Here is a 27,543-nt window from a genome sequence, read left to right as displayed (position 1 = left end):
CAAGATATCTTGAATGATGACTGATTTTGACATAAAACATGTAAGTGAAATTTGTGACCAAGGAAGCACAAAATTCTAGATGTCGAAGTGGAAAATTGCAGGATATGTAATGGAAAGAGCAAGTCGTTCACAGAAAGGGTTGGTATGTAAGGCTTATGAAGAGGTGAAGAATGAAGGGGAGTGGTACATTGGGGTCAGTTCATTCAAAGACGTGATTACCAAGCCATAGAGTTTGGATATTTCTAGGAAGGGAGAGTTTTGAAAGTTTTAGAGGAAGTATGTTATGGGCTTTAAAAAGATCCAGCTGTTGCCAGGCACGGTGGCTCACGCCTGTAATCCCAGCACTTTGGGAGGCCGAGGCGGGCGGATCACGAGGTCAGAAGATGAGACCATCCTGGCTAACACGGTGAAACCCCATCTCTACTAAAAATACAGAAAATTAGCCAGGCGTGGTGGCGGGCACCTGTAGTCCCAGCTACTCGGGAGGCTGAGGCAGGAGAATGGTGTGAACCCGGGAGGCAGAGCTTGCAGTGAGTTGAGATCATGCCACTGCACTCCAGCCTGGGCGACAGAGCGAGACTCCATCTCAAAAAACAAAACAAAACAAAAAAGATCCATCTGTTTAAAACACAGTGATTTGGGCAATGGGGAATACTAATCTAAGCGATTAGGCAGACTGCATCGACAGTATTCCATTCCAGAGGAGGTTTAACAAGGCCTGAAGAAAGGTATTAGAAATGAGAGTGAAGAGGTGATGATTTTCAGAAAAATTAAAGTGTTCAAATCAGACAGTTTGCAACTGATTAGATGAGTGAATCAAGACAGAGAAGGGATCAGAGGTTGAAACTATTAAAAGCTGAATGTACCTATCCTGGATTTGAAAGTCATGATACCACGAATGTTGTCAACTCATTAATCACATTTGTGTTTTTCCATTCCTTGAAAATCTTCCCCAGAATTATTAAAATGAAGCTATTGTGTTTGATTACTGTCACATTTAACAGGTTTTCGTTAATAAATCATAAAAAATTTTGCCTTGCCATTTCAGACTTTACACTCTTAAGTTTCTGAGCTGCTTTTCTCTTCCCCTGTAGGTTAATGGCACAGATGCAGATTATGAATATGAAGAAATCACACTTGAAAGGGTAAAAACTATTATCTTAATCTGTTGTTTTAGAGAACTTTGCAATATACTGCTTTTTCGTATAGAATCCAAGGGGGATCTTTCAAAGACAGAACTATATGATGTTTTCTAAGTTCCCAGTTCATAAAATTGGCCAAGGTATTTTCAAAACATTTGCCTTTTCTTTAGTAACCTTATTTTTTTAATAAACTTTTTATTTTAAAATAGTTTTAGATTTACAAAGAAGTTGTAAAGATAGTCCCAAGAGTTTCCATTTACTCTGGATTCAGCCCCCTCTATTGTTAACATCTTTTATTACTAGAGTACATTTATTTCAACTAATACACCTGTATTCATACAGTATTATTAACTGAAGTCTCTATTTCCTTACTTTTTGTATTATTCTCTTCCGGAGGCCCATCCAGGAAACTACATTACGTTTAGTTATCCTGCCGCCTTAGAGCCCTCTAGATTGTGATAGTTTCTCAGATTTTTCTTGCTTTTTAATTTTGTTTATATTGTTTATATGCATATGATAATGAAGTATTGTTCGTATTAAGTAAGTAGTAGACTAGTAACATGGTCATTGTATCAATTTTCTTTTCTAGCAAAATAACCATACTTCTAACAGACAGAGCTGTATTAAAAACTAATTATGGTATACCCCCCCAATCAGAAAATGACTTAAGGGGTACAATTCAGATGTATAAATTTTCTTAAGGTATGTTTTTCCCTTAAGAATATCTGCACTCACACCTGTAATCCCAGCACTTTGGGAGGCCGAGGCGGGTGAATCACTTGAGGCCAGAAGTTCAAGACCAGCCCGGCCAACATGGCAAAACTCCGTCTCTACTAAAAATACAAAAATTAGCCAGGTGTGGTAACGCAGACCTGTAATCCCAGCTACTCGAATCAGGAGAATCGTTTGAACCCAGGAGGCAGAGTTTGCAGTGAGCCGAGATCGCACTCTAGCCTGGGTGACAGAGCAAGACTCCGTCTAAAAAAAAAAGAAAAAAGAATGTCTGCATTCAATTTTTATTGTGTGTTATAATAGTAATGCCACCTTATCTGGCTAGCATTTTATGGAAATTTAGTGTTTCACACAAGCAGGTTTCTTAAGTAACTAAATGTGTGTATATTCAAGACTAAAATCCTAGATAATAAGATTTGTATATATTGGAATCAAATCTGAGAAAAATAAATCTGAGAGAATCTCTTACATGTATATCTTTATTGCCTTCTACTTAAATTCGGATCATCTGCTCAAGTTAGGTGGCTGCTGGAGTAATATTCAAGTAAGCACAGTATTAATGTACTGTACATATTTTAATATAGTAGTTTGCGATGTCTCCTTTTTATTTTATTGATTCTTTATCCTTTCCCAGGGCCTTTTAAATTCCTTTTGTCTAGTCAGGACTATACATTGTATTTTTCACTGGTTGAAGAACTTGAGTACCTAAGTAATTTGGTAACGTCCCATAATCCACTGGTACTGTTCTTAAGATTCAGGTAATTCATGAAGTTAGATTGAAAAACTTTTTTTATTAAAATAGAATTTTAAGACAAGTGGTGGTAGAGTGAGTGTTTACACTGTTTAATACTAACAGTTAAATGATAGGTCCACATATATTTGCTTACTTGAGTCGCCTGAAATTCAGTTAGAACATTCTTGGAGAAATAAACATCTTTTAATACCACTGCTTAAATCAATTATTTTTAAAGGCTTTTTGTAGCCTTTCTGTGAAGAAAATATTCAGAACTCTTGTTTCTCCAGTTCATTAAACAAGCAAAAAGTAGAGCTGCTTTGGCAAAATTTACTTTGCTGTCAAGAAAATTCACCAATATTAAGTTCTCAGGTTAGACTTTCAGTCAGTATGAAAAAATGCCTTTTGCTAATCAGGTATATTGGTTAAACATGTCAAGGATTGATGGCAGCTATCACTTAGCTACAATTTGATCATTTAAAAATAAGCTGATGTCAAGTTAGCAGAAGAAAAGCACCATCGCCACCCCCTTTTTTAAAGGCTAAAACAATACATGGGTTTTACCTACTCAGAAATAACAGTGGGAAGATCACTTCAGCATTTGTCTCTTAGGAGAGATGTGCACTACCAAACATGGCTGAGGTGCAGTCTAAAAGAAACAGACTTATAGTGACACCTCTGCAGATGGGTGACTAATCCAACAACAAGTTGCACATACTTTTAAAGAAAGAACTGTGGAGAATAAGAATACTTCAAAAGTCCTTGGTGTATTTTCTTGAACCTCACCTGTTCAGCAGTAATGCCTCTGAAAGGACTTTCCTCCAGAACAAGTCCATTTAATTTAGAATCTTTATATTACTCACCCATATACCTTTATTTGTTGTGTTCCTTATGTTAGTACAGTTTCTGCGTCCTTTAATGACAGGAACCTGTCAATAAAGATAAATCATATTCAGTCTCAATTTTTTTCTTCTATCCTCAGGGAAATTCAGGGCTTGGTTTCAGCATTGCAGGAGGTACGGACAACCCACACATTGGAGATGACTCAAGTATTTTCATTACCAAAATTATCACAGGGGGAGCAGCCGCCCAAGATGGAAGATTGCGGTATGTTTTGCGCTTTTTATTGTGATGCTGAATCCACTTTGTGTATTTTTCTTGAAGCAGACTGGATAAGGGATAAATACAAATAACAAACACTATCATGATAACTGACATAGGGTAGATGCTTTAACAACATTCAAGTCAATGAATAAGATGATTATGCTCTAAGCATTGTTTTCCTGTTTTCATTTAGGACTCCAGTTTTATCTTAGATATTATAACATTTTGAATAATAATTTTGGTTGATGGTTTAAATGTTTGTGAGCATATTTATAGAAATCTTGAGTTTTCCTTTGTGTTTTCAAATACACTCACAGAATATTTTCCATTTCCTCTCTGGTTGGGAAACATGTATATAAACTTACTTAAGATACGGAGGATAGAGGATCACACATCCATGTTGAATCCCACACCACAAAGACTAAAGTATATGCAAACTTTAAATAATATATTTTCTTAATTGACTAGATGAAAATAACATTTGTCTCTGTTTAAATTTAGTGTTCCATTTTGGAAGATATATTTTGCAAACTTTGATTTTTTGGGGGTCAATAAATTATGTCATTTTTCCTATTTCCTTGTTTGTTGTTAAAATAGCCTGAAGTTTTAGGACTAAAGAGTTCATATAGTCTGTTAAAAACAGCATCTTATTTTAAGGATGTTGGTACCTTACGCAGTTTTTCAATTTCTAAGCTTTAATTCTCACTGGATATGACAGGTGGTATATTAATGAAATCAAATATAAAAATTAATCATTTGACCATTCATGTAAACATAGACATTTACTTCCTGATTCTGTTAGATGTAGAAGCTTGTCAGGACCAGTTTTAATATTTTAATTATGTTTTGTTTACCCTCTCTACCCAATTTGAGAAGACCGTCTTTTTTTCCTGATGGAATGCCATGCAATCAGAGAGACCAGGACTAGGGAAAAGGCTAAGAGTAGGAACAAATCAGACTTTTAAAAAACATAACACCATGGCAAATTAGAAGTTCTTTACCTACAAAACCTTTGAATTAAGTGACCTAATCTTTATATAAATTTCAAAAAATAACTTCATTGTTTTATGTCTAATATATAGGTTGGAATAGGCACTCAGAAAATTGTTTTTAGTTTATCTCAGTTTTCACACTATCTCTGTGACCTTAAACTCGTGATGTGAGCCTCAGTTTTCTTATCTTTGAATCACAGCTCTGTCACTTATTATCTGGGTGGCCTTAGGAAAGTTATTTAAATTCTTTGTGCCTCAGTTTCTCCATCTGTAAAATAGGGATTAAAATATATATTAAGCTTACAGGTGTCATGAAGGTTAAAATACCAAGAAAGTGCCTGGCATGTGTTTAGTGCTAAATAAATGTTTGCTATTTTTTATAAAGTGTATCTTAATGCCTACACAGAATAAGCACGCAGTAAGTATACAAATGGTAGCTGTAATTATTATTTAACATTTTTATATAATCTATTATTTTCACTATTTCTTTTGTTCCTTTTGCTGGCCCTTGGGAAATGTTTGTATTTGTTTATATTAGTTTTTGATACACTTTCTTCATTTATGTTTTCTGGAATTACTCCAGAATTATTTATAATTCTCTTTACCTTAAAAAGGAAGTAACAAAAAATTGGTAAAGTGGAAAATTAATATTTAAATTATATTTAATTTTTATTTTTAATATTTAATTGTTTTCTCAGGGTCAATGACTGTATAGTACGAGTAAATGAAGTAGATGTTCGTGATGTAACACACAGCAAAGCAGTTGAAGCATTGAAAGAAGCAGGGTCTATTGTACGCTTGTATGTAAAAAGAAGGAAACCAGTGTCAGAAAAAATAATGGAAATAAAGCTCATTAAAGGTCCTAAAGGTATGTGGTAAGTCAAACTAAGATAAATCTTTAAGGAATCTCTGAGTTAAATATACCTATGAATTTTATCTGTGACATACATTCCAAGATTAACAATATTAGTAATATTCTACAGAACTTGAGTGGATTTTAATTTCTCTGTTATTTCTACTGATTTTTGTCTTACATAGCATTTTAGAATATTTACATTTCTACCAAGATTGCAGCATTTGAAAAGTTCATTTTTTTGCGGGGGTTTTTTTTTGTTTTTTGAGGCAGGGTTTTGCCCTGTGACCCTGGCTGGAGTCCAGTGGTGCAATCATGGCTTACTGCAGCCTCAGCCTCCTGAGCTCAAGCGATCCTCCCAAGTAGCTTGGACTACATGCACACACCACCACAATGGGCTGATTTTTTTTATTTTTTGTAGAGACGGAGGTCTCCCTGCATTGCCTAGGCTGGTCTCAAACTCCTGGGCTCAAGCAGTTCTCCCACCTCACCCCTGCAGAGTGCTGGTATTACAAGTATGAGCCACTGCACCTGGCCCAAAATTCTTATGTTTATCGATGTATACTTTTATACATTTTACTGCAGTGAGCATATATATAAATTTATATAAGTTTTTTATGATTTTTATATTCAATATTTGCTCAGCATGTTTTTAAGAGTTTTTAAAAGTAGGGAACAAAATATCTACTTGTTTTATAAGTGGATTTGTCCCTATTTGTATTAAGTATTCTTATATTGAAGACTTCTAGCATTAAAAGAGTGAAATATTTGTGTCCTTGAACACTTTGAAGTATACTATTGATATTAACTTGTGATAATCTACAAAGTACTTTAAATGCAGATACACAGGCTAAGTTAAAAGAAGTGTTTATAAATGTATTATGAGCAGTTACATCTGCAGTAAAGGACTGTTAAGATGTGATTGCTAATTTTTTTTTTTTTGAGACGGAGTCTCGCTCTGTCGCCCAGGCTGGAGTGCAGTGGCGCGATCTCGGCTCACTGCAAGCTCCGCCTCCCGGGTTCACGCCATTCTCCTGCCTCAGCCTCCCGAGTAGCTGGGACTACAGGCGCCCGCCACCACGCCCGGCTAATTTTTTGTATTTTTTTTTAGTAGAGACGGGGTTTCACCGTGGTCTCCATCAGGATCCTGACCTCGTGATCCGCCCGCCTCGGCCTCCCAAAGTGCTGGGATTACAAGCGTGAGCCAGTGTGCATCCATCTTGCTCACTTTTTTTTTTTAATCCCCAGCTGCAATCTACACTCGCAGGGGTCTGTCCTGCCTCCCGAGGCTGCATTGCAGTGGGCGCGAAAGGCTCGTGTGTACCTAAGTATAGGGGACCTGTCTGCAGCAGGAGGGCCTCGAAGGACACGGAGGATTATGGTATCACTGAAGGCATAAGATTCAGAGGTGCCCGCGGTCTAGCGTCCCCCAGTTTGGGCGGAAAGTCGAACTGCTCACAACGGCGGTCCTCGCGAGCGCCCAGCGCAGCGGCTGCAATGCCTCATCCCATCCTGCGAGGGCCGCTAGGAGCGAGTCACGGCGCGGGGCCGCTCTGGTCGCCCGCGAGTGTCGGTGGCCCCGCCCCGCCCCGCCCCGCCCCGCCCGCAGCCGCGGGTGGAGACCGAGGACGGCGCCGGCGCGTGCGCGCTCCCTCGGTGCGGCGGGCTGCGTGCGCGAGTGGGAGGTGGCAGGCCTGCGCCTCCGGCCTTGCCCGCACCCGCTCCCAGCGCGACGTCTGCAGCCATGAACCGGTTTGGTACCCGGTTGGTGGGAGCCACGGCGACCTCTTCGCCGCCGCCGAAGGCCCGCAGCAATGAAAACCTCGACAAAGTAGATATGTCTTTGGGTGAGGGGCCGAGTTGGACCGAGTTGGAGTGCGGGGGAGGGCGCGGGTGGAACCCGGCGGCGCGGTTTGTGGGGGCAGGGGCGGTCGGCCGCAGTTGCCGGCGGAGTTTCCTCGCTGGTGGGCGGACCCGAGCGGAGGCCCCGAGGACAGCCGGGAGCGCAGGCTCGACGCCAGGTGCCCGGCTGGACCGCGAGGGACCCGGGCGTCCCCTCGGCCGCGGCTGTCGGAGGAGGGGCTGTGGAGGCGGGGGCCCGGGCGCTGCGGGCCCGAAGGTTCGCGGGGTCGCGGGGGGCGTCTCTTCTCCCCGGAGGGGCTGCGGCTCGCGGCTCGCCGGCTCTTTGTGAGGAAAGGTCCGCGGGTTTCCCTGGAGTGCGTTCGCGGTGGGCGTTATCGGGAAGCGAGGGGAATGGTCCGACCGAGCCGTTCTCTCTGAAGAAAGGTCTTGGAGAGCCCGGCCGGGGCTGCGGTCGGTCCAGCCAGCGCTTCCGGAGCTTTCCCTGGTCGCCGGGCGTTCCAGGCCGGCGCTGGCCATGGCTGCCGGGCGCGACTCTCGGGGCCACCTCCGGCCGCGGCCCCGGAGCGTCTGTCAGAAAGGAAGCGGCGCTCGGCCGCCTGTGGGATGTTGTTGTGTACTGAGCGCTGCCTAGAAAAGCACAGCCTCCCTCTCCAGGCCTCAGAGCTAGCTAATGGGGGAAAAAGCAAACATCTTTGAAGGAGAGATGATTGCTGTGGCTCGCTGAGAAGCCAGGGAAAGCGTGGGGTTCTTGAGCGCATCTAAGAGGGTGGCGTGCTTTCTTGCCGATTATATAAAAAGCAGCAGGTTGGTGATTCCGTTAAAATCCAGCCCTGACACTACCGAGGCACCAGCCGCTGTGGTTAGCTGAGATGGGCTAAAAGTACGAACATTTTTGTCGGGATTCAAGTGATGGCGTTGGGTGTAAGTCAGCTCTGCCAGCTGTTTGGCCGGCAGTTTTTCGGATATTTGAAAAGTACCTGACTAGTGGATTCCGAGGCGTACCCTTTCCCAGGACGGTCCTTAGGGTAATAACCGTCTTGGAAACCTTCTTTCAGTTTTCATTTCTTCCCATTTGTCGTGTGTGTCTTTTGTTGTGGTTTATCTGGAACATTTTTGGTTCCAGGTGAGATGGGAACTATTGATTTCTAGGATTGCCACAGTCGGAATCCAATATGTGAACTAAGCAAATGATCAGAAATAATAGGTTTGGCCTCAAGTCTTGCCTTGCTGCTGGTTAGTAGTGAGCTTGTAAGAAATGAGAAAGCCGGGGCTGGGCGCGGTGGCTCACGCCTGCAATCCCAGCCCTTTGAAGGAGGAGGCGGAGGCGGGCAGATGGCTTGAGCCCAGGAGTTCGAGACTAGCCCCGGCAACAAGGTGAAATCCCGTGTCTACTAAAAATACTAAAATTAGCCGGGCGTGGTGGCCGCGCGCCTGTAATCCCAGCTAAGGCATGAGAATAGCTGGAACCCGCGGGCGGATGTTGCAGTGAGCCGATTGCGCCACTGCACTCCAGCCTGGGCGGCAGAGCGAGACCCTGTCTCCCCCTGCCCCCCCCCCAAAAAAAGAGAGAAACCTTTTGAGGTAAGGCCAAGAAATAATGTAATAATGAATATTTATTGAGTGCTTACTACCTACCAGGTCCTGTACTAAGCATTTTATATGTTAACTCAGTTTATCCTCATAATAACTCTGAGGATTCTAGCGATCGAGAGCACGGAACCCAGAACCACATTGTCTCAGTTCAGGTCCTGGACTAAGCATTAAATTAAATTAATTAATTAATTAATTATTTGAGACGGAGTCTGGCTCTGTCGCCCAGGTTGGAGTGCAGTGGTGCGATCTCGGCTCACTGCAACCTCCGCCTCCCAGGTTCCAGCAGTTCTCCTGCCTCAGCCTCCCGAGTAGCTGTGATTACAGGTACACGCCAGCACTAGTGGCTGACTAATTTTCCTATTTTTAGTAGAGACAGGGTTTCACCATGTTGGCCAGGCTGGTCTCGAACTCCTGACCTCAGGTGACCTGCCTGCCTCGGCCTCCCCTACAGGCGTCAGCCGCCGCACCCGGCCAGCATTTTATATATTAACTCAGTTTATCCTCATGGTAAGTCTGTGAGGGTTGTACTTCTGGTGATTGACAGCATGGAATCCAGATCGACACTGTCTCCTTTCAGGTCCTGCCTCTGCCACTTTGTAACTATGTAACCGTGGGCAGATGATTTCCCAGTGCCTCATCTGTAGAAAGGTTATAGTAAGTAGTATTTACCACATAGGGTTGCTGAAAACATTAAACGAGTCAGAAGGCATATGTGAACTGCTTAGAACAGGACCTGGTACACAGCACTGTATTTTTCTGCATACACTATATATATATGTGTGTATGTTTGTATGTATGCCTTTATTTTTATACATACACTATATGTAGTGTGTATGTCTGTATATATGCCTTTGTTTTTATACATACACTATATATATGTATGTCTGTATATATGGCTTTATTTTTCTACATACACGACATATATGTGTGTGTATGTCTATATATGGCTTGGTTATTTTTATACATACACTATATATATGTGTGTATGTCTATGGCTTGGTTATGTTTATACATACATTATATTTATGTGTGTATGTCTGTATATATGGCTTGGTTATTTTTAGACATACACTACATGTATGTGTGTATGTCTGTATATATGGCTTTGTTATTTTTATACATACACTACATATATGTGTGTATGTTTATATATGGCTTGGTTATTTTTATACATACACTATGTATATGTGTGTATGTCTGTATATATGCTTTTGTTATTTGTTATTTCCATTTTACAGAAATCAGAGGCATAGAGAAATTAAGTAACTTGCTCGAAGTCATACAAGGTAGTTAAGTGGTGGTGCCAGGATTTCAGTCTGATTCTAGAGCCTCAAGCTGTTTTACACCTAGATTTCTTAAGTTTCTAGGTTTTCTGTTTGCTTTTTTGTACGTGTTTTGTTTGATGATTAGTACGTTCAAGTGAAGAAAACCGAGGGGTAGTTCTGTTGCAGTTAGCAATGAAGTGCTGTGGAGAGCTGAAACAGCTTGATCTCTTTCTTTCCCCCAGGAACATACAGCAGTCCCTCTATTGCCTTTCTTTTGGTGAGAATTTTACAGAAATGGGATGAAGAGATCATCCCATTTCTATCCTAGACATCATCTATCTTAGACAGTTATGCTTTGTGAATGTTTAATCTTACCAGGTTTGCAGAGGTTTTAGAACCTGATTTTTTTGTTTTAAATCATGGCTTTGCCCGGTGTATATGAATTTCACATAGAGTACCAAGTTTACCAATAGCTGGCCTCATGGTTCTATTCCTTAATTTGAAAATGGGTGTTACGATGATACTTATTTCATAGGATTGTTGTGAATTAAGTGAATACATGTCAGAACCGTTGGTACTAACATTGCTGATGCCTGTACTGTAGTACTTACCACCACCACTACTGCTATTACTATTACCATGTATATTCCCCTAGTGCTACGGAAGAAACTTAAAATAGCTCATGGTAAGGAATTTTTTTTTTTTAATTCTGATACCTGTGTATCTATTCATTGGGCAGGAGAAAGCCATTTTCTTTTTTTAGATTGAAAGAATCCTCTCGGCCATGGTAGCTCATTTGACTTATTTGAAGATATAGGTAGTAAAATGTTGAAATGTGAAGTGTAATTTTATATTTAATATGCTCTGCTACTTCTGATTTTTAGTTATATTTAGACTTTATATGCTGTATTTTATTTTATTTTATTTATTTATTTTGAGACAGAGTTTTGCTCTGTCGCCCAGGCATTTGTTTATTTATTTTGAGACAGAGTTTTGCTCTGTCGCCCAGGCTGGAGTGCAGTGGCATGATCTCAGCTTCCCAGGTTCACAACATTCTCCTGCCTCAGCCTCCCAAGTAGCTGGGACTACAGGCGCCCACACCCGGCTAATTTTTTGTATGTTTTAGTAGACACGGGGTTTCACCATATTAGCCAGGATGGTCTCGATCTCCTGACCTCGTGATCCGCCCACCTCAGCCTCCCAAAGTGCTGGGATTACAGGCATGAGCCACTGCGCCCGGCCTATATGCTATATTTTAAGATTAACTTTGTTAGTCAGAATTGTACTTTGCCTCTTTTTTTTAATGCTCTCCAGACCAAATTCATTTTTTTGGTTTACTCTCAAGGCTTGAGATTTTAGACTTTTGATGAAGAGTAAGTAGCACTTTGTTAAAGGAAAGTAGGTCTCATAAATAGTGTCTTCCTAAGCATTCCCTTTATGCTTGTTGAGATTCCTGCTTATATATCTGATGTTGACCTTTTAATTTTTTGTTTGTTTTTTTATCTCATTTTTTTTTCTTTTTTTTATTATTTTTTGCACACAAAACAATACACATTTTCTAAAAATACATACAAAAAGATGCATATCAAACATATTAGGAAGGTTGCACATGGGAAGACGGGGAATAGAAATGGGGGGTGGGAATTAAAGAAAATAAATGAGAGAGGGACTTTGTGTGGATCAATGATAATAACTCAATCCTCTATTTGACAAAGAAGGAGAAGGAAGAGGAAGAAAAAGAAAGTGGGATAAAGGATCAGAAAGGGAGGAAAATAGAAAAAATTAGAGTATGACTCCAGGGTAGACCTGTTTTGTTGTTGCTGGGTTGCTCGGTTGGTCTGTTGTATTTTTCATATGTTTCGCCATGTTGGCCAGGCTGGTCTCGAACTCCAAGCCTCAAGCGATCAACCCGCCTCGGCCTCCCAGAGTGCTGGGACTACAGGTGTGAGCCACCACGTCCAGCCCCCACATTGCGTCTGGCCTCCGTGGTAGACCTCCCAGACGGGGCGGCCGGGCAGAGGCGCTCCCCACATCCCAGAAGGGGCGGCCGGGCAGAGGCACTCCTCACTTCCCAGATGGGGCGGCCGGGCAGAGGTGCTCCTCACATCCCAGACGATGGGCGGCCAGGCAGAGATGTTCCTCACTTCCTAGACGGGGTGGCGGCTGGGCAGAGGTGCTCTCCACATCCCAGATGGGGCGGCCGGGCAGAGACGCTCCTCACTTCTTAGTCGGGGTGGCGGCCGGGCAGAGGTGCTCCTCACTTCCTAGACGGGGTGGCGGCTGGGCAGAGGTGCTCCTCACTTGCCAGACGGGGCGGCCGGGCAGAGACGCTCCTCACTTCCTAGACGGGGTGGCGGCCGGGCAGAGACGCTCCTCACTTCCCAGACGGGGCGGCCGGGCAGAGATGCTCCTCACGTCCCAGACGGGGCGGCGGCCGGGCAGAGGCTGCACTCCTAGCACCCTGGGAGGCCAAGGCAGGCGGCTGGGAGGCGGAGGCTGCAGCGAGCCAAGACCACACCACCGCACTCCAGCCCGGGCAACACCGAGCACCAAGTGAGCGAGACTCCGTCTGCAGTCCCAGCACCTCGGGAGGCCGAGGCGGGCAGACCACTCGAGGTCAGGAGCTGGAGACCAGCCTGGCCAACATGGCGAAACCCCGCCTCCAGGCAAAGGACAAAAACCAGGCAGGGGTGGTGGCACGCGCCGGCAATCCCAGGCAGCCCGCAGGCCAGGGCAGGAGAATCACGGGAGCCGGAGGCAGGGAGTCTGCATCGAGCCAACTACACTCCAGCCTGGGCAACAGAGGGAAGAAAGGGAAGGAAGGAAGGAGGGAGGGAAGGAAGGAAGGAAGGGGCAACAGGATATTTAAAAAGATAAGTTTTTGCTAAAATGAGATTAGAACTCCAGGATGTCATGTGTGGGCTCCTGGGATCCGTCTGCAGAGACTTTAGGCGCTGTCTTTACAATGTTGCTCAGATCAACCCCTTGCCATTCAAACTGCTCCACGGCCTCTTTCACCGCCTCCTCTGGCCCCATCGCAAACTCCTCGATATTCTCGCGCACAGCTGCATCAAAGGTCTCCTGGGCAATGCGCCTGGAGACCATCTTTGCCTGTGTTGATGTTGGCGTGCAGCCGATAGACGCTGCTGAGCCGGTCTTCGCGGCCACATGGGGAAAGGTGGGGCACGCTGTTGTCACCCAGGGAGCCGCCTCTAGCCCCTTCCGGCCGCCATACGCGCGCAGCGCTGTGGCGCCCCTGGTCTTGGCCTCCCAGAGCCCCGCGGACGGATCACAGTAACCAAGGACGACCGCGAACGAAGGTAAAGCCAACGAGGCCACCTCGTGCGCGACGGAGGTGTCTTTGCCGCCCCTTCCGGGACGCTCACGGTGGTCACCGCTGACCATTTAATTTTTTACAAAAGTTTTTGAGTGCCCTTGACTTTGATGAACTCTTTCGTCGTTGGACATTAATTTCAAGAAGACAACTAAATATTTTGGGGAGATTTGAGATATTTTGTGTGAATATTTGAATGTAATTAAGAGTCTTAGAGATTAGAGATTGGTTAGGTAGAACAGTAATATATTACAAAGGACTTTCAAGTTATATTTCCTTCTCTGACTTCTGGAAAGACTATAGTGACAAAAAAATTGAGTTTAATTAGTGTCATAGAGTTTTATTAAGAAGTTGTTGACTGTATGCAATTTCTTTATTTGCTTTCTCAATTATCAAATAATGCTGGAATTAGGACTGTGGAGGAAATGTTTGTGTTTTTTTTTTTTTTTTTTTTGAGAGACAGTCTTACTCTGTTGCCTAGGCTGGAGTGCAGTGGCGTGATCGTGGCTCACTGCAGCCTTGACCACTTGAGCTCAAGGAATTCTCCCACCTCAGCCTCCTAAGTAGCTGGGACTACGGGCACGCACCACCATGCCTGGCTAATTTTTAAAAATTATTTGTGGAGATGAAGTTTTGCTGTGTTGCCCAGGTTGGTCTCGAACTCTTGGGCTGCAGCAGTCTCCCATCTCACCTCTAAAAGTGCTAAGGTTACAGGCATGTGCCACTGTGCCCAGCTGGATATTTCTTAAATGAGTATTTTTGGCTTCTAGTAATCTCCTTTAACAGATATAAATGGGAATCTGGAGTATGTTTAGTTTTCTGGTCTTCATCTTGTTCTGTTGTGGTATTTTTGTTTGTGAATTACCTTGGGGCAGTTTGGAAGTATGTTTGGAAGTAATGAGGCTTAGATCAGTGTAGAAAGAAAAATAAGGTAACCTTGAAGTACTTTGCTAGAGGTGAGCCATTAGTATTTTTTGTATTATACCTTTATTATGGCACTTGTTTAGTTTTGTATTTGCTATTTGCATGTCTGTTTCCGTCAGTACTTTTAAACTTATTTAGAAAAGGGACCGTATTTTACTTTTGTTTCAGTTACAGCACAACCTGACATATATATTCGTTGCATGTAGTATATGCTCAATAAATATTTGCTGAATTTCAACATTTAGTATTTTAGTTGAATGGTTTAATTTTTGATTACCTATATATTGGAAGGTGGTCATCTTTTCTTACTTTTTTTTTTTGTGTGTGTGGAGTCTTGCTCTGTCACCCAGGCTGGAGTGCAGTGGCGCGATCTTAGCTCATTGCAACCTCCGCCTCCCAAATTCAACCAATTCTCCTGCCTCAGCCTCCCGAGTAGCTGGGATTACAGGCATGCACTGCCATACCCGGCTAATTTATTTTTTTTTTAATTTTTTATTTTATTTTTTGTATTTTTAGTAGAGACGGGGTTTCACCATGTTGGTCAGGCCTGTCCCGAACTCCTGACCTCAAATGATCCGTCCACCTCAGCCTCCCAAAGTGCTGGGATTATAGGCATGAGCCACCGTGCCTGGCCGGAAGGGGGTCATCTTTAAAACATGGAGGCTTCTGTGACTATGGGAAGTAAGTAGGAAATTGGAGGCGTCTGTGATTATGGGAAGTAAGTAGGAAAATGGAGGCTTCTGTGATTATGGGAAGTAAGTAGGAAAATGGAGGCTTCTGTGATTATGGGAAGTAAGTAGGAATAACTTTTGTAAACAGGCTTCTGCTTGATTCATCAGGTAAAGAAATACTATGGCCAATAGTACTCTTCATTAATTGGTAGATCTGCCTTGGGCGATTGTAAAATGGCTGATTCTTGTTATTATTCTCTTATGGAAGTGCTTTCAAGGTAGAAAAGAAGTTAGGAATGTAGGACATCTATCAGCTAGAAAATGAAACTGAGTAATTGAGTTAAAATGAAAATAATTGGCATTTCCTCTATCATAGATGATATCATCAAATTGAATCGAAAGGAAGGGAAGAAGCAGAATTTTCCAAGACTAAATAGAAGACTCCTCCAGCAAAGTGGTGCCCAGCAATTCAGGATGAGAGTGCGATGGGGAATCCAACAGAATTCTGGTAAGTTTTGAAAGTAAGCTTTTATGGAAAGCTGTTATTTGTGTGTTCATAGTGTACTGTCTTTAGCATATGCTTAACGTGGAGGAAATGCATCAGTACTCTTTGTGTTTTGTGTTTCCTCTATACCTAGGTTTTTGTTTAGATCTAAAACCTGGTAAAAATTTCAGTAGCCTTCAATAGGCGTAACACTGTTTCTTAAACGTTTTAAGTCATTTAAAAGTAACTTCAGTTTATACATCGTCTAAATTATATTCAGAGTTTAGAATTGCAAAGGGTCTTATATATCATGAGCTCCTATCTCCATCCAAGTGAGATGTTCCTTTAATAGTCTGTCTAATAGATGACTACCTCCAGCTTAAATATATTCAGTGAAAGAGCATACTACCTCATAAGCGTGAGCCACTGTGCCTGGCCTCTTAATTTGAATTAAAGCATGCCTATCACTTCGGTAAAGTTATAGAAAGCAAATTCTCTTTTATATATGAGAACTCTTTAAGTATGTGGAGACTACTACTACATTCTACATAGAAAATGACCTCCAGACTCCTTATCTTATCATCCAAGAATGTTAGGATTTGTTAAATCTTCCAAAGGTGACACTCAGAAATGAATGCTTTAGATATAATGTGGAACTCTATACATTTAGTTATTTTTGATAATCTGGAAGCTTATTTATAATCATCTTGATTGAAGGCAGCAATTGAACACTAATATGTATGGCTTGTTAACTTCTTTATCAGCAATATCAGAATTTTAGAATAAATATTTGTTCAAATAAAAGAACTAAATCTTTTTCAGATATGTAAAAATATGTTTGACAGACTAACTTCCAAATTGATTTTTATTCTATATGTTGAAAAACCTAAAAATAATCTCCAGTAGGTTGAACATAATTAGTTCTGTGTTTACAGCTAATATCCCAATATATCCTCAAAATATGTATAACTGAAGCTGAGCACAGTGGCTCATGCCTGTAATCCCAGAACTTTGGGAGGATCAGTTGAATCCAGGAATCTGAGACCAGCTTGGGTAACACAGGGAGACCCTGTCTCTACAAAAAATTTAAAAATTAGCCAGGCGTGGTGGTACCTCTTTCTGGTCCCAGCCACTCAGGAGGTTGAGGTGGGAAGATGGCTTGAGCCTGGGAGATCAAGACCACAGTGAGCCATGATGGCACCACAGCACTCCAGCATAAGACTCTGTCTCAAGAAAAGTACATATAACTGAGATTGGGCCCTTAAAAAAAATTATTCATCTCTAATAATTTTTTGAATAGTTGAACCTAAGGGAGTAAATTTCCTGACAGGTATTTAACTGTGGCAAATGAAGTTTAGTTCCAGTGATTTATATTTCAATTTTTTTTTTTTGAGACGGAGTTTTGCTCTTGTTGCCCAGGCTGGAGTGCAATCCACGATCTTGGCTCACTGCAGCATCTGCCTCCCGGGTCCAAGCGATTCTCCTGCCTCAGCCTCCCAAGTAGCTGGGATTACAGGCATGCGCCACCATGCTCAGCTAATTTTGTATTTTTAGGAGAGACAGGGTTTCTCCATGTTGGTCAGGCTGGTCTCAAACTCCCAGCCTCAGGTGATCTACCTGCCTCGGCCTCCTGCCTCAGCCCCCCAAAGTGCTGGGATTACAGGAGTGAGCCACTGCGCCCGGCCTAAATATTTCTTATAAATGTTATTGAACATACTATATATGTTTTGTATTAGTTGTTTTTAAAATAACTGTTGAGAGTTCATCGAACCAGAAATATATTTATTAATTAATGTTTATCAAATATTTAACATTAATATATTTCAGTGTTAAATACTTGATAGATACCCCAAACTGATTGAGTCCTGGGGGGTATATAAAGATGTGGTCTTCTGCTTCAAGGAGTTAATTTACAGTGTTAGAGATAAGATGGAAAAGGTAGTGTGGGAGAAATGTCGTAAGAGAAATTCAAATAGTATTATAGGACTTTAGAGATTTTGTACTAAGAAGATCAGGAATGATTTAATGGATAAGGTGAAATATGATCTGGTCCATGAAGTGTCAGAAAAGCTTTCCTTTTATGGATGTTATGATCTGAGCCTTGAAATAAATGATATCTAGGGGCAGCTTAGGATCTCGTAAGATTGAGCTTGCCCTTGTACGTTTATTGCTTACATGTGACAGGGGCTAAAATAGAACAGCTGCCACTGTTACTGAATGTACAGAGATAGAGGATTGTCTTAAACTCTGATTGGCCAGGAAAAAGTTCAGATTTCCACGTTGTAGTGTCAATGAGGATGTTAGCTTGAGGTAAGAGAAATAAGTAGGACAGAGGAGCTCTTTGCAGATCCACAGTATGATTTCTGATGGCTGAACAAGTCAATGAATGAAATCTTTAACTTAATGTGTGAAAAATAATTTAGGCACTCAGTAAATACTTGGAGAAACAACCCAAATGTTCTTCAGTGGTAGAATGCATAGAGTTGTTCTTCAGTGGTAGAACGTATAGAGTTGTTCTTCAGTGGTAGAATATATAGAGTGTTCTTCAGTGGTAGAATGTATAGAGTTGTTCTTCAGGGGTAGAATGTATAGAGTTGTTCCTCAGTGGTAGAATGTGTAGAGTTGTTCTTCAGTGGTAAAATGTATAGAGTGTTCTTCAGTGGTAGAATGTATAGAGTGTTCTTCAGTGGTAGAATGTATAGAATTGTTCTTTGGTAGAATGTATAGAGTGTTCTTCAGTGGTAGAACGTATAGAGTGTTCTTCAGTGGTAGAATGTATAGAGTGTTCTTCAGTGGGAGAATGTATAGAATTGTTCTTTGGTAGAATGTATAGAGTGTTTTTCAGTGGTAGAATGTATAGAGTGTTCTTCAGTGGTAGAATGTATAGAGTTGTTCCTCAGTGGTAGAATGTGTAGAGTGTTCTTCAGTGGTAGAACGTATAGAATTGTTCTTGAGTGGTAGAATGTGTAGAGTGTTCTTCAGTGGTAGAATGTATAGAGTGTTCTTCAGTGGTAGAATGTATGGAGTTCTTCAGTGGTAGAATGTATGGAGTTCTTCTTCAGTGGTAGAATGTATGGCGTTGTTCCTCAGTGGTAGAACGTGTAGAGTGTTCTTCAGTGGTGGAACGTATAGAGTTGTTCTTCAGTGGTAGAAAGTATAGAGTGTTCTTCAGCGGTAGAACGTATAGAGTTGTTCTTCAGCGGTAGAACGTATAGAGTGTTCTTCAGTGGTAGAACGTATAGAGTTGTTCTTCAGTGGTAGAACGTATAGAGTGTTCTTCAGCGGTAGAACGTATGGCATTGTTCCTCAGTGGTAGAACGTATAGAGTGTTCTTCAGTGGTAGAACGTATAGAGTTGTTCTTCAGTGGTAGAATGTATGGAGTTCTTCAGTGGTAGAATGTATGGAGTTCTTCTTCCGTGGTGGAACGTATGACGTTGTTCCTCAGTGGTAGAACGTATAGAGTTGTTCTTCAGTGGTAGAATGTATAGAGTGTTCTTCAGTGGTAGAATGTATAGAGTTGTTCCTCAGTGGTAGAATGTATCAAGTTGTTCCTCAGTGCTTGAATGTATCGAGTATTCCTCAGTGGTAGAATGTATAGAATTGTTCTTCAGTGGTGGAATGTATAGAGTTGTTCCTAAGTGGTAGAATGTATCAAGTTATTCCTCAGTGCTAGAATGTATCGAGTGTTCCTCAGTGGTAGAATGTATAGAGTTGTTCTTCAGTGGTGGAATGGTATAGAGTTCTCAAAATGTCATCAGGGACCCTCTGGGATCCCTACGATATGGGGGATCCACAAGATGAAAACTAATTTCATGTTAATACTAAGGCATTAATTGTATTTTGACTCTTACTCTCTCAGGAACGTACAGTAGCCTTTTCCAGAGTCTACACGATGTCTGATAATTAAAGTAGATTGAATGCAAAAGCTGGATCTTAGTTCAGTGGGCTGTAACAAAGTACCGTAGACTAGACAGCTTATAAACAACAGACGTTTATTTTGCACAGTTTTGGAGATTAGCAGTTCAAGGTCAGGATGTCAGTAAGGTCAGGTTCTGGTGAGTGTTCTCTTCCAGGTTGCAGACTTTGGACTTCTTTTGATATCCTTGTGTGGCAGAAAGAAGGCTAGAGAGCTCTCCAGTGTCACTTTTGTAAGGACAGTAATCCTATTCATGATGGCTCCATCCTCATGACTTTACCTCCCAAAGCCCTCACCTGTTAATACCATCACATTAAGTGTTAGTATTTCAACATGTGAATTTTGGAGAGATAGAAACATTCAGTCCTTAACAAGCAGTTGTGAGAATCTAGTTGTCTTCTATTAAGGCAAACACCAAAGAGATCCAAAAACAATACCACTCTTCTTACTAAATATTTTTATTTGTTTTGGAAAATAAAAATAACTAGGCCAGGTGCGGTGGCTCACGCCTGTAATCCCAGCACTTTGGGAGGCCGAGATAGGCAGATCACAAGGTCAGGAGTTCAAGAGCAGCCTGGCCAATATGGTGAAACCTTGTCTCCACTAAAAATATTAAAATTAGCCAGGCATGGTGGTGGGCACCTGTAGTCCCAGCTACTTGGGAGGCTGAGGCAGGAGAATCGCTTGAACCTGGGAGGTGGAGATTGTAGTGAGCCAAGATCGCGCCACTGCACTCCACTCTGGGTGACAGAGCGAGACTCTGTCTCAAAAATAAAAAAGGCCAGGCGCGGTGGCTCATGCCTGTAATCCCAGCACTTTGGTAGGCCGAGGCAGGCAGATCACGAGATAGGGAGATCGAGACCGTCCTGGCTAACACAGTGAAACCCTGTCTCTACTAAAAATACAAAAAATTAGCTGGGCGTGGTGGCAGGCGCCTGTAGTTCCAGCTACTCGGGAGGCTGAGGCAGGAGAAAGGCGTGAACCTGGCAGGCGGAGCTTGCGGTGAGCCAAGATTGCGGCCACTGCCCTCCAGCCTGGGTGACAGAGTGAGACTCCATCTCCAAAAAAAAAAACCAAAAACAAAAAGCTAATGGATACTAGGCTTGATACCTCAGCGATGGAATAATCTGTACAGCAAACCCCCATGATACATGTTTACCTGTGTAACAAACCTGCACATCCTGCACGTGTATCCCGACCTTAAAATAAAAGTTAAAATTTGTTCTTTTTGATTTAAAAAGAGATGTTTACCCTATGTGTAATGAGTTTATTATTATTTTTTAAGTGAAATGGTTTTTAACTATCTTATTAATAGTTTTTATTTTGGCCGGGCGTGGTGGCTCACCCCTGTAATCCCAGCTCTTTGGGAGCCCGAGGTGGGTGGATCACCTGAAGTCAGGAGTTTGAGACCAGCCTGGCCAACATGGCAAAACCCTATCTCCACTAAAAATACAACAGTTAGCCGGGTGTGGTGGCACATACCTGTAATCCCAGCTCCTCGGGAGCCTGAGGCAGGAGAATCGCTTGAACTGGGGAGGCGGAGGTTGCAGTGAGCTGAGATCGTGCCATTGCACTCCAGCCTGGGCGACAGAGTGAGACTCTTGTCTCAAAAAAAAAAAAAAGTTTTTATTTTAATTGCAGTAAATATAACCCACAGAAACAAAAACTTTGGAGTTCTCAATTGTTAAGCATATGAAGAGGTTCGTGCTTGTAATCCCAGCACTTTGGGAGGTGAGAGCAAGAGGATTGCTTAAGCCAAGGACTTCAGGACCAGCGTGGGCAACATAGGGAGACCCCATCTCTACAAAAAAAAAGAAAGAGTATAAAGAGGTACTGAGACTAAAAAGTTTGAGAATGCTGTTCTTACTAGAGGTGTAAGAGTTGGGGATATTTGTATGTTGCTTTGGAAAGGAGCCAATAATATGATTACATGTACTCTAGGATGTGACATTTCCCAGAAAAATCCCTCAAATCTTTATTTAGATGATAAGGCTCCTGAAATTATTGAGGCATATGATGTATGTGGAAAGAAATTCATGAATAGATTAGTCTTGGGATTCAAAAGAAAGATGAAAATTTCTTTCTCTAGTTTTAGCTGTTATCAACCTTAGTTGCACCTGCGGAGCTTTATGAAATAGTTGCTCTGGCTGTACTTTATTTCTACTGAACCAGGACCTGTAGAGGTAGGGCTTGGGGGGGTTTTCTTTAAGCTCCATGGGTGATTCTGATACCTAACTGGTATTAAACTACTGCTCTGGTGGAGCTGAAAATGTAAAAGGGTCTTCATAAAGGGTGATAGTTGAAGTACATGGAGAATGTGGGTACTCTGGAACTCTGCAGAGAGGCTCTATGAATGAAAACTAAGAAAAGACTGTTGCATTGGATGATGTCTTTAGTACCCCTTCATAGTGCTTTTTAGAATATAAGACAGTTACAGAGCATAAGAGGGAAAGGGAGATAATTGGGTATGTATAGATACCCAATTATAGTACATAGTATATAGAGTATGTATAGATATACTATATATATGTAGCGTATAGAGTATGTATAGATCTTTACTTTATGTAGTGTGACAATGACAGGGTAAAGAATATAATCATTGCTAAAACAGATACAGCTAATGAAGTTTGTTCAAAGGTAGAAAGGTGGGAGAACAAATCACATAGGCCTGATTAGAAAGCAGAGGAGGAGGCCGGGCCAAGTGGCTCACGCCAGTAATCCCAGCACTTTGGGAGGCCAAGGTGGGCAGATTACGAGGTCAGGAGTTCAAGACCAGCCTGGCCAACATGGTGAAACCCCGTCTCTACTAAAAATGCAAAAAATTAGCTGGGCGTGGTGGCGGGCGCCTGTAGTCCCAGCTACTCGGGAGGCCGAGGCAGGAGAATGGCGTGAACCTGGGAGGCGGAGCTTGCAGTGAGCCGAGATCGTGCGGCTGCACTCCAGCCCGGGTGACAGAGCGAGAGTCCGTCCCCCCCCCCCCAAAAAAAAAAAGCAGGCGAGGCAACACCTTGGATAAGAGAAAAAAAAACAGCAGAAAGATTGATAAGTATGGGAACAATGTACTGTACTATCAATAGAAAGCGCCAAGGGATAGAGTTCTATTCCATACTTTTTTTTTTTTTTTTTTTGAGATGGAGTCTTGCCCTGTCACCCAGGCTGGAGTGTGGTAGTGCGATCTTGGCTTGTTGCAACCTCCGCCTCCCAGGTCAAGCGATTCTCATGTCTCAGCCTCCCCAGTAGCTGGGATTACAGGTGTGCACCACCATGCCTGATGGCTAATTTTCATATTTTTAGTAGAGACGAGGTTTCACCATGTTGGTCAGGCTGGTCTCGAACTCCTGACCTCAAATGATCCACCTGCCTCAGCCTCACTAATGTTGGAATTACAGGTGTGAGTCACGGTGCCCAACCTTATTTCATACTTAAGATCTTGTTTTAATCCATTTGATTCCTATTTATGAGAGTTTCTTGTCAGTCTTTCTCATCTAGTCCTGAAATTTTGGTATAATAATGGGTTCCTCCTCCTTTTAATCTTTTCTTTTTGCCCTACAAGCTCACTTATTCTTTTGGAATATTTTCCAGTTTCTTCCTTTCTCAAGGAAGATCGTTAGCATCAGTCTTATCAGATTATCATACAAATTATAGTACTCAGCACAGTGCCTAGCACAGTGAAGGGTAGCTGTCACATTATTTAACACAAATAGCAAGTCATTGTATATTGGAATTAATTTTAATGTACAGTTTTTCCCAATATGGTTTAATCTTCACCTAGTTGCAATTTTAGAAGGAAACCACACATAGGGCAGCAATAATTTGATTTAAAAACTAAAAACTTTAAGCCAGCCGTGGTGGCTCACGCCTGTAACCCCAGCACTTTGGGAAGTTGAGGCAGGCAGATCACCTGAGGTCAGGAGTTTGAGACCAGCCTGGCCAACATGGTGAAACCCTGTCTGTACTAAAAATACAAAAATAGGCCGGGCGTGGTGGCTCACACCTGTAATCCCAGCACTCTGGGGGCCTGAGGCGGGCGGATCACAAGGTCAGGAGATCAAGACTATCCTGGCTAACATGGTGAAACCCTGTCTCTACTAAAAATATAAAAAATTAGCCAGGCGTGGCGGTGGGCCCCTGTAGTACCAGCTACTCGGGTGACTGAGGCAGGAGAATGCCATGAACCCGGGAGGCGGAGGTTGCAGTGAGCCGAGATCACGCCACTGCACTCCAGCCTGGGCAACAAAGCGAGACTCCATCTCAAAAAAAATATATATATATATAACTGGGTGTGGTGGCAGGCACCTGTAATCCCCGCTACTCAGGAAGCTGAGGCAGGAGAATTCTTTGAACCCAGGAGGTGGAGGTTGCAGTGAGCTGAGATCACACCATTGCACTCCAGCCTGGGCGACAGAGTGAGACTGTGTCTCAAAAAAAAGGAGTTTGCTTTACTGTTTAACCTAGCATTTCACCTTCTAGAAACTTACATCTTCAGAAAATAATCATGGATGTGTTTAAAAATATATCCGTGGTTCTATTGTGATATTATTTATTATTAGAACTAACTGAAATGATTAAAGTTGGTTGGATCAAGTATGGCATATTAAAAAGTAATGCGGTAAAAGGATGTCAAAAACATGGGATAATATTTTCACAATATAGGTGTGTGTGTGTGTGTGTGTGTGTGTTTGAGACAGGGTCTTGCTCTGTCACCCCAGCATGGAGTACAGTGTGATCTTGGCTCACTGTAACCTCTGCTTCCCAGGCTCAAGTGATCCTCCTGCCTCAGCCTCCCTATTACCTGGGACTACAGGTGCGCGCCACTGCACCCGGCTAATTTTTGTATTTTTTCTAGAGATGGGGTGTCGCCATATTGCCTAGGCTGGTCTCGAACTCCTGGGCTCGAGCAATCCATCCTTCTCGGTCTCCCAAAGTGCTGAGATTATAGGCATGAGCCACCATGCCCAGCCTGCAGTACAGGATTAATGTAGGGCTACAAAATAGTATGTAGAGTTGTATAGTTGCCGAAAGATTGACTCAGTTCACCTTCTACTATAAAATTGAGGCACTACTATAAAATTGAGAATTACTACGGGTGATAGTCACGAGTTGCTTAAGAATAGTTAAAACCAAAAATGTTAACTTTTAAAATATATGTATACAAGTAAAAGAAAGACTAGAAAGACAGAATGTTAGTGGTCATCTCTAGGTGGTAGGCTGATGGGTGATGTTTATTTTCTTATTTGTACTTTATGTGTTTCTAGGAATTCTGCAGTGAACATGTTTATTTTTTAATTTACCTTTTTTTTTTTTTACGGGCAGCCCCTGAACCAGAATAGGTTCAGAGGCACTCCCAATTTATTTTTTATTTTTATTTTTATTTTTTGAGATGAGTCTCGCTCTTCGCCCAGGCTGGAGTGCAGTGGCACGATCTCGGCTCACTGCCAGTTCCACCTCCCAGTTCACGCCATTCTCCTGCCTCAGCCTCCCGAGTAGCTGGGACTACAGGCACCCGCCACCACGCCCGCTAATTTTTTGCATTTTTAGTAGACACGGGATTTCACCGTGTTAGCCAGGATGGTCTCGATCTCCTGACTTTGTGATCCACCTGCCTCGGCCTCCCGGAGTGCTGGGATTGCAGGTGTGAGCCACCGCACCCGGCCCCTATTTTTTTTTTTTTAACTAGAAAAAAGTATTTACTTATTTATTTATATATTTATTTATTTTTAAATCTATTTATTTTTTGGAGGCAGGGTCTCACTCTGTTGCAGCCTAGAACTCCTGGGCTAAAGCAATCCTCTCACCCCAGCCTCCTGAGTAGCTGGGACTACAGGCATGTGCTACTACGCCCAACTAATTTTTAGAGGCAAGGCCTCACTATGTTGCCCAGGCTGGTCTTAAACTCCTGAGCTCAAGGGATCCTCTTCCTCAGCCTCCCGAGTGCTGGGATTACAGGTGTGAGCCACTGTGCCCAGCCTAAAAAAAGTATTTAAATAGGTGAGATATATAATGGAAGACCAAAGTTGGTAATGTCACATGCCACAGATTAAAATGTGTCTATTGGCACTCACTGGCAACTTTAGCAAAAGCAATTTGAATGGAGTAGGGCTGAAAATGAAGCCAGATTGCAGTGTGCTGTCATAAGTAAATTGGAGATGAGATAGTGATTCCACTCCAGATCGGCACTGTTCAATAAAGATTGAGCACATATGAATATATTTTACTTAGCCCAATATCTAAAATATTTCACTATGTAATTTATAGAAAATCATCAGTGAAATATTTTACCTTGAAATACCTCGATTCAGACTAGTACTTAACTTCAAGTACTCAGTAGCGACATAGGGTTAGTATCTACCATCATGCACAGGTAAAGACTAGACAGACTGTCCTGCTTGTTGAGAAACTAATGACAAAATAGCATGGCCAGAGGCAGCATGTGAGAATCCTCTAGTTATTTACAGCCCGGTGTAGCCACAGAACCCTTCCCAGTGCAGCAGGTTGCCTTTTCAAAATGAAGTATTTTATGTAATTTAAAAAACATAAATAATAACATAATAAATGTTCCTAAGTTCCCCCTTCCTTGGGAAATAGAATATCCTGTGACCCTCCCAATTGAATTGTTAAATTGACATTTTCTTCTCTTTTTGCCCCCCTATAGGTTTTGGTAAGACTAGTCTGAATCGTAGAGGAAGAGTAATGCCTGGAAAGAGACGTCCTAATGGGGTTATCACTGGCCTTGCAGCTAGGAAAACAACTGGAATTCGAAAAGGAATTAGTCCTATGAATCGTCCACCTCTAAGTGACAAGGTAGGATGATGGCTTAATCCTGGATTAGATATCCTTTTCCTTTATTTGTACTGACATTTCTGTGAATAAGCTTAAGAGAGAATTTTATTTGTTTTTATGTAGTACTTTGGGACTGATATAAAAAATTTAATATCTAAATAAAAATCATTGCCATTCATAAAGAATACCTAAGTTTCCACATTCTCAAATATAAGTAAGTTTTTTGTTTGTTTGTTTTTGTTTTTTATGTATAGATAGAGTCTTGCTCTGTTACCTAAGCTGGAGTGCAGTGATGCGATGTTGGCTCACTGCAATGTCCACCTCCCAGGTTCAAGCAGTTCTTCTGCCTCAGCCTCCCGAGTAGCTGGGATTACAGGTGTGTGCCACCACTCCCAGCTAATTTTCGTGTTGGCCAGGCTGGTCTCGAACTCCTGACCTCAAGTGATCTGCCCACCTTGGCCTCCCAAAGTGCTGGTATTACAGGTGTAAGCCACCGTGCCTGGCGGAAAATTAAGAGTTTTTTGTTTGTTTTTGTTTTTCGAGACAAAGTCTCGCTCTGTCGCCCAGGCTGGAGTGCAGTGGTGCAATCTTGGCTCACTGCAACCTCCGCCTCCTGGTTTCAAGCACTTCTCTGCCTCAGCCTCCCTAGTAGCTGGGACTACAGGTGTGTGCCACCATGCCTGGCTAATTTTTGTATTTTTAGTAGAGACGGGGTTTCACCATGCTGTCCAGGCTGGTCTCGAACTCCTGACCTCGTGATCCATCCGCCTCAGCCTCCCAAAGTGTGGGGATTAAAGGCGTAAGCCACGGTGCCTGGCCAAATTAAGACTTTTTAATGTGATTTAGTCAATGGATATTTATGAAGTACTTCTCATATACTTAATAGAAGAATCCAGATAAAGTATAAGATAAGGTGCATATTTGTCAAGAACTTTAGAGAAGTCTTTATGGACAATATGGATATCTGAATTAGGCTTTAATGATGGATTTAATTTATACATGTGGAGGAAGAAAAAGAGGATGTTTCATGTGCTTTTGTTTTTTATGATACTTTTCGCCTCTAACCATGTCTACTCCAGCGTCGTTGCTGTCATAAGTTCCCCACTTTTTCTTTTTTTTTGGCATGCATTTGTTTTGGAACTTGGCTTTTTAAAAT

The 27,543-nt window shown here is 42.3% G+C and overlaps 1 protein-coding gene across 3 annotated transcripts; it reads left to right on the top strand.

The window, feature by feature from the left end:
- Positions 1-27,525, top strand: LOC116464228 (UAP56-interacting factor). Of its 3 annotated transcripts, XM_032147533.2 has the most exons (7): positions 1-40; positions 1,095-1,145; positions 3,590-3,714; positions 5,402-5,571; positions 15,583-15,714; positions 21,265-21,437; positions 26,260-26,359. In XM_032147533.2, the coding sequence occupies exons 1-6, from the start codon at positions 14-16 to the stop codon at positions 21,393-21,395; spliced, it is 636 nt and encodes a 211-aa protein (XP_032003424.1). In that variant the 5' UTR covers positions 1-13; the 3' UTR covers positions 21,396-21,437; positions 26,260-26,359. The 3 variants fall into 3 exon arrangements, with proteins under 3 accessions (XP_032003424.1, XP_032003423.1, XP_032003425.1); XM_032147532.2 differs by lacking the exon at positions 21,265-21,437 and having other exon boundaries at positions 26,260-27,525; XM_032147534.2 differs by lacking the exons at positions 1-40; positions 1,095-1,145; positions 3,590-3,714; positions 5,402-5,571; positions 21,265-21,437 and adding an exon at positions 7,186-7,403 and having other exon boundaries at positions 26,260-27,525.
- Positions 27,526-27,543: the final 18 nt, after the last annotated feature.

The sequence above is a fragment of the Hylobates moloch genome, unplaced genomic scaffold, assembly GCF_009828535.3.
Source record: "Hylobates moloch isolate HMO894 unplaced genomic scaffold, HMol_V3 SCAFFOLD_299, whole genome shotgun sequence".
Lineage (NCBI taxonomy): Eukaryota > Metazoa > Chordata > Mammalia > Primates > Hylobatidae > Hylobates > Hylobates moloch.
This window is presented reverse-complemented; position numbering and strand designations above follow the sequence as displayed.

Bases quoted from the DNA above. Each gene is read 5' to 3' on its own strand.
- LOC116464228 (XM_032147532.2), top strand. From the start codon at position 14: ATGATGACTGATTTTGACATAAAACAT. The intron at 41-1,094 runs GTAAGTGAAATT...CTTCCCCTGTAG, and splicing joins CTGATTTTGACATAAAACAT to GTTAATGGCACAGATGCAGA. The intron at 15,715-26,259 runs GTAAGTTTTGAA...GCCCCCCTATAG, and splicing joins GGGAATCCAACAGAATTCTG to GTTTTGGTAAGACTAGTCTG.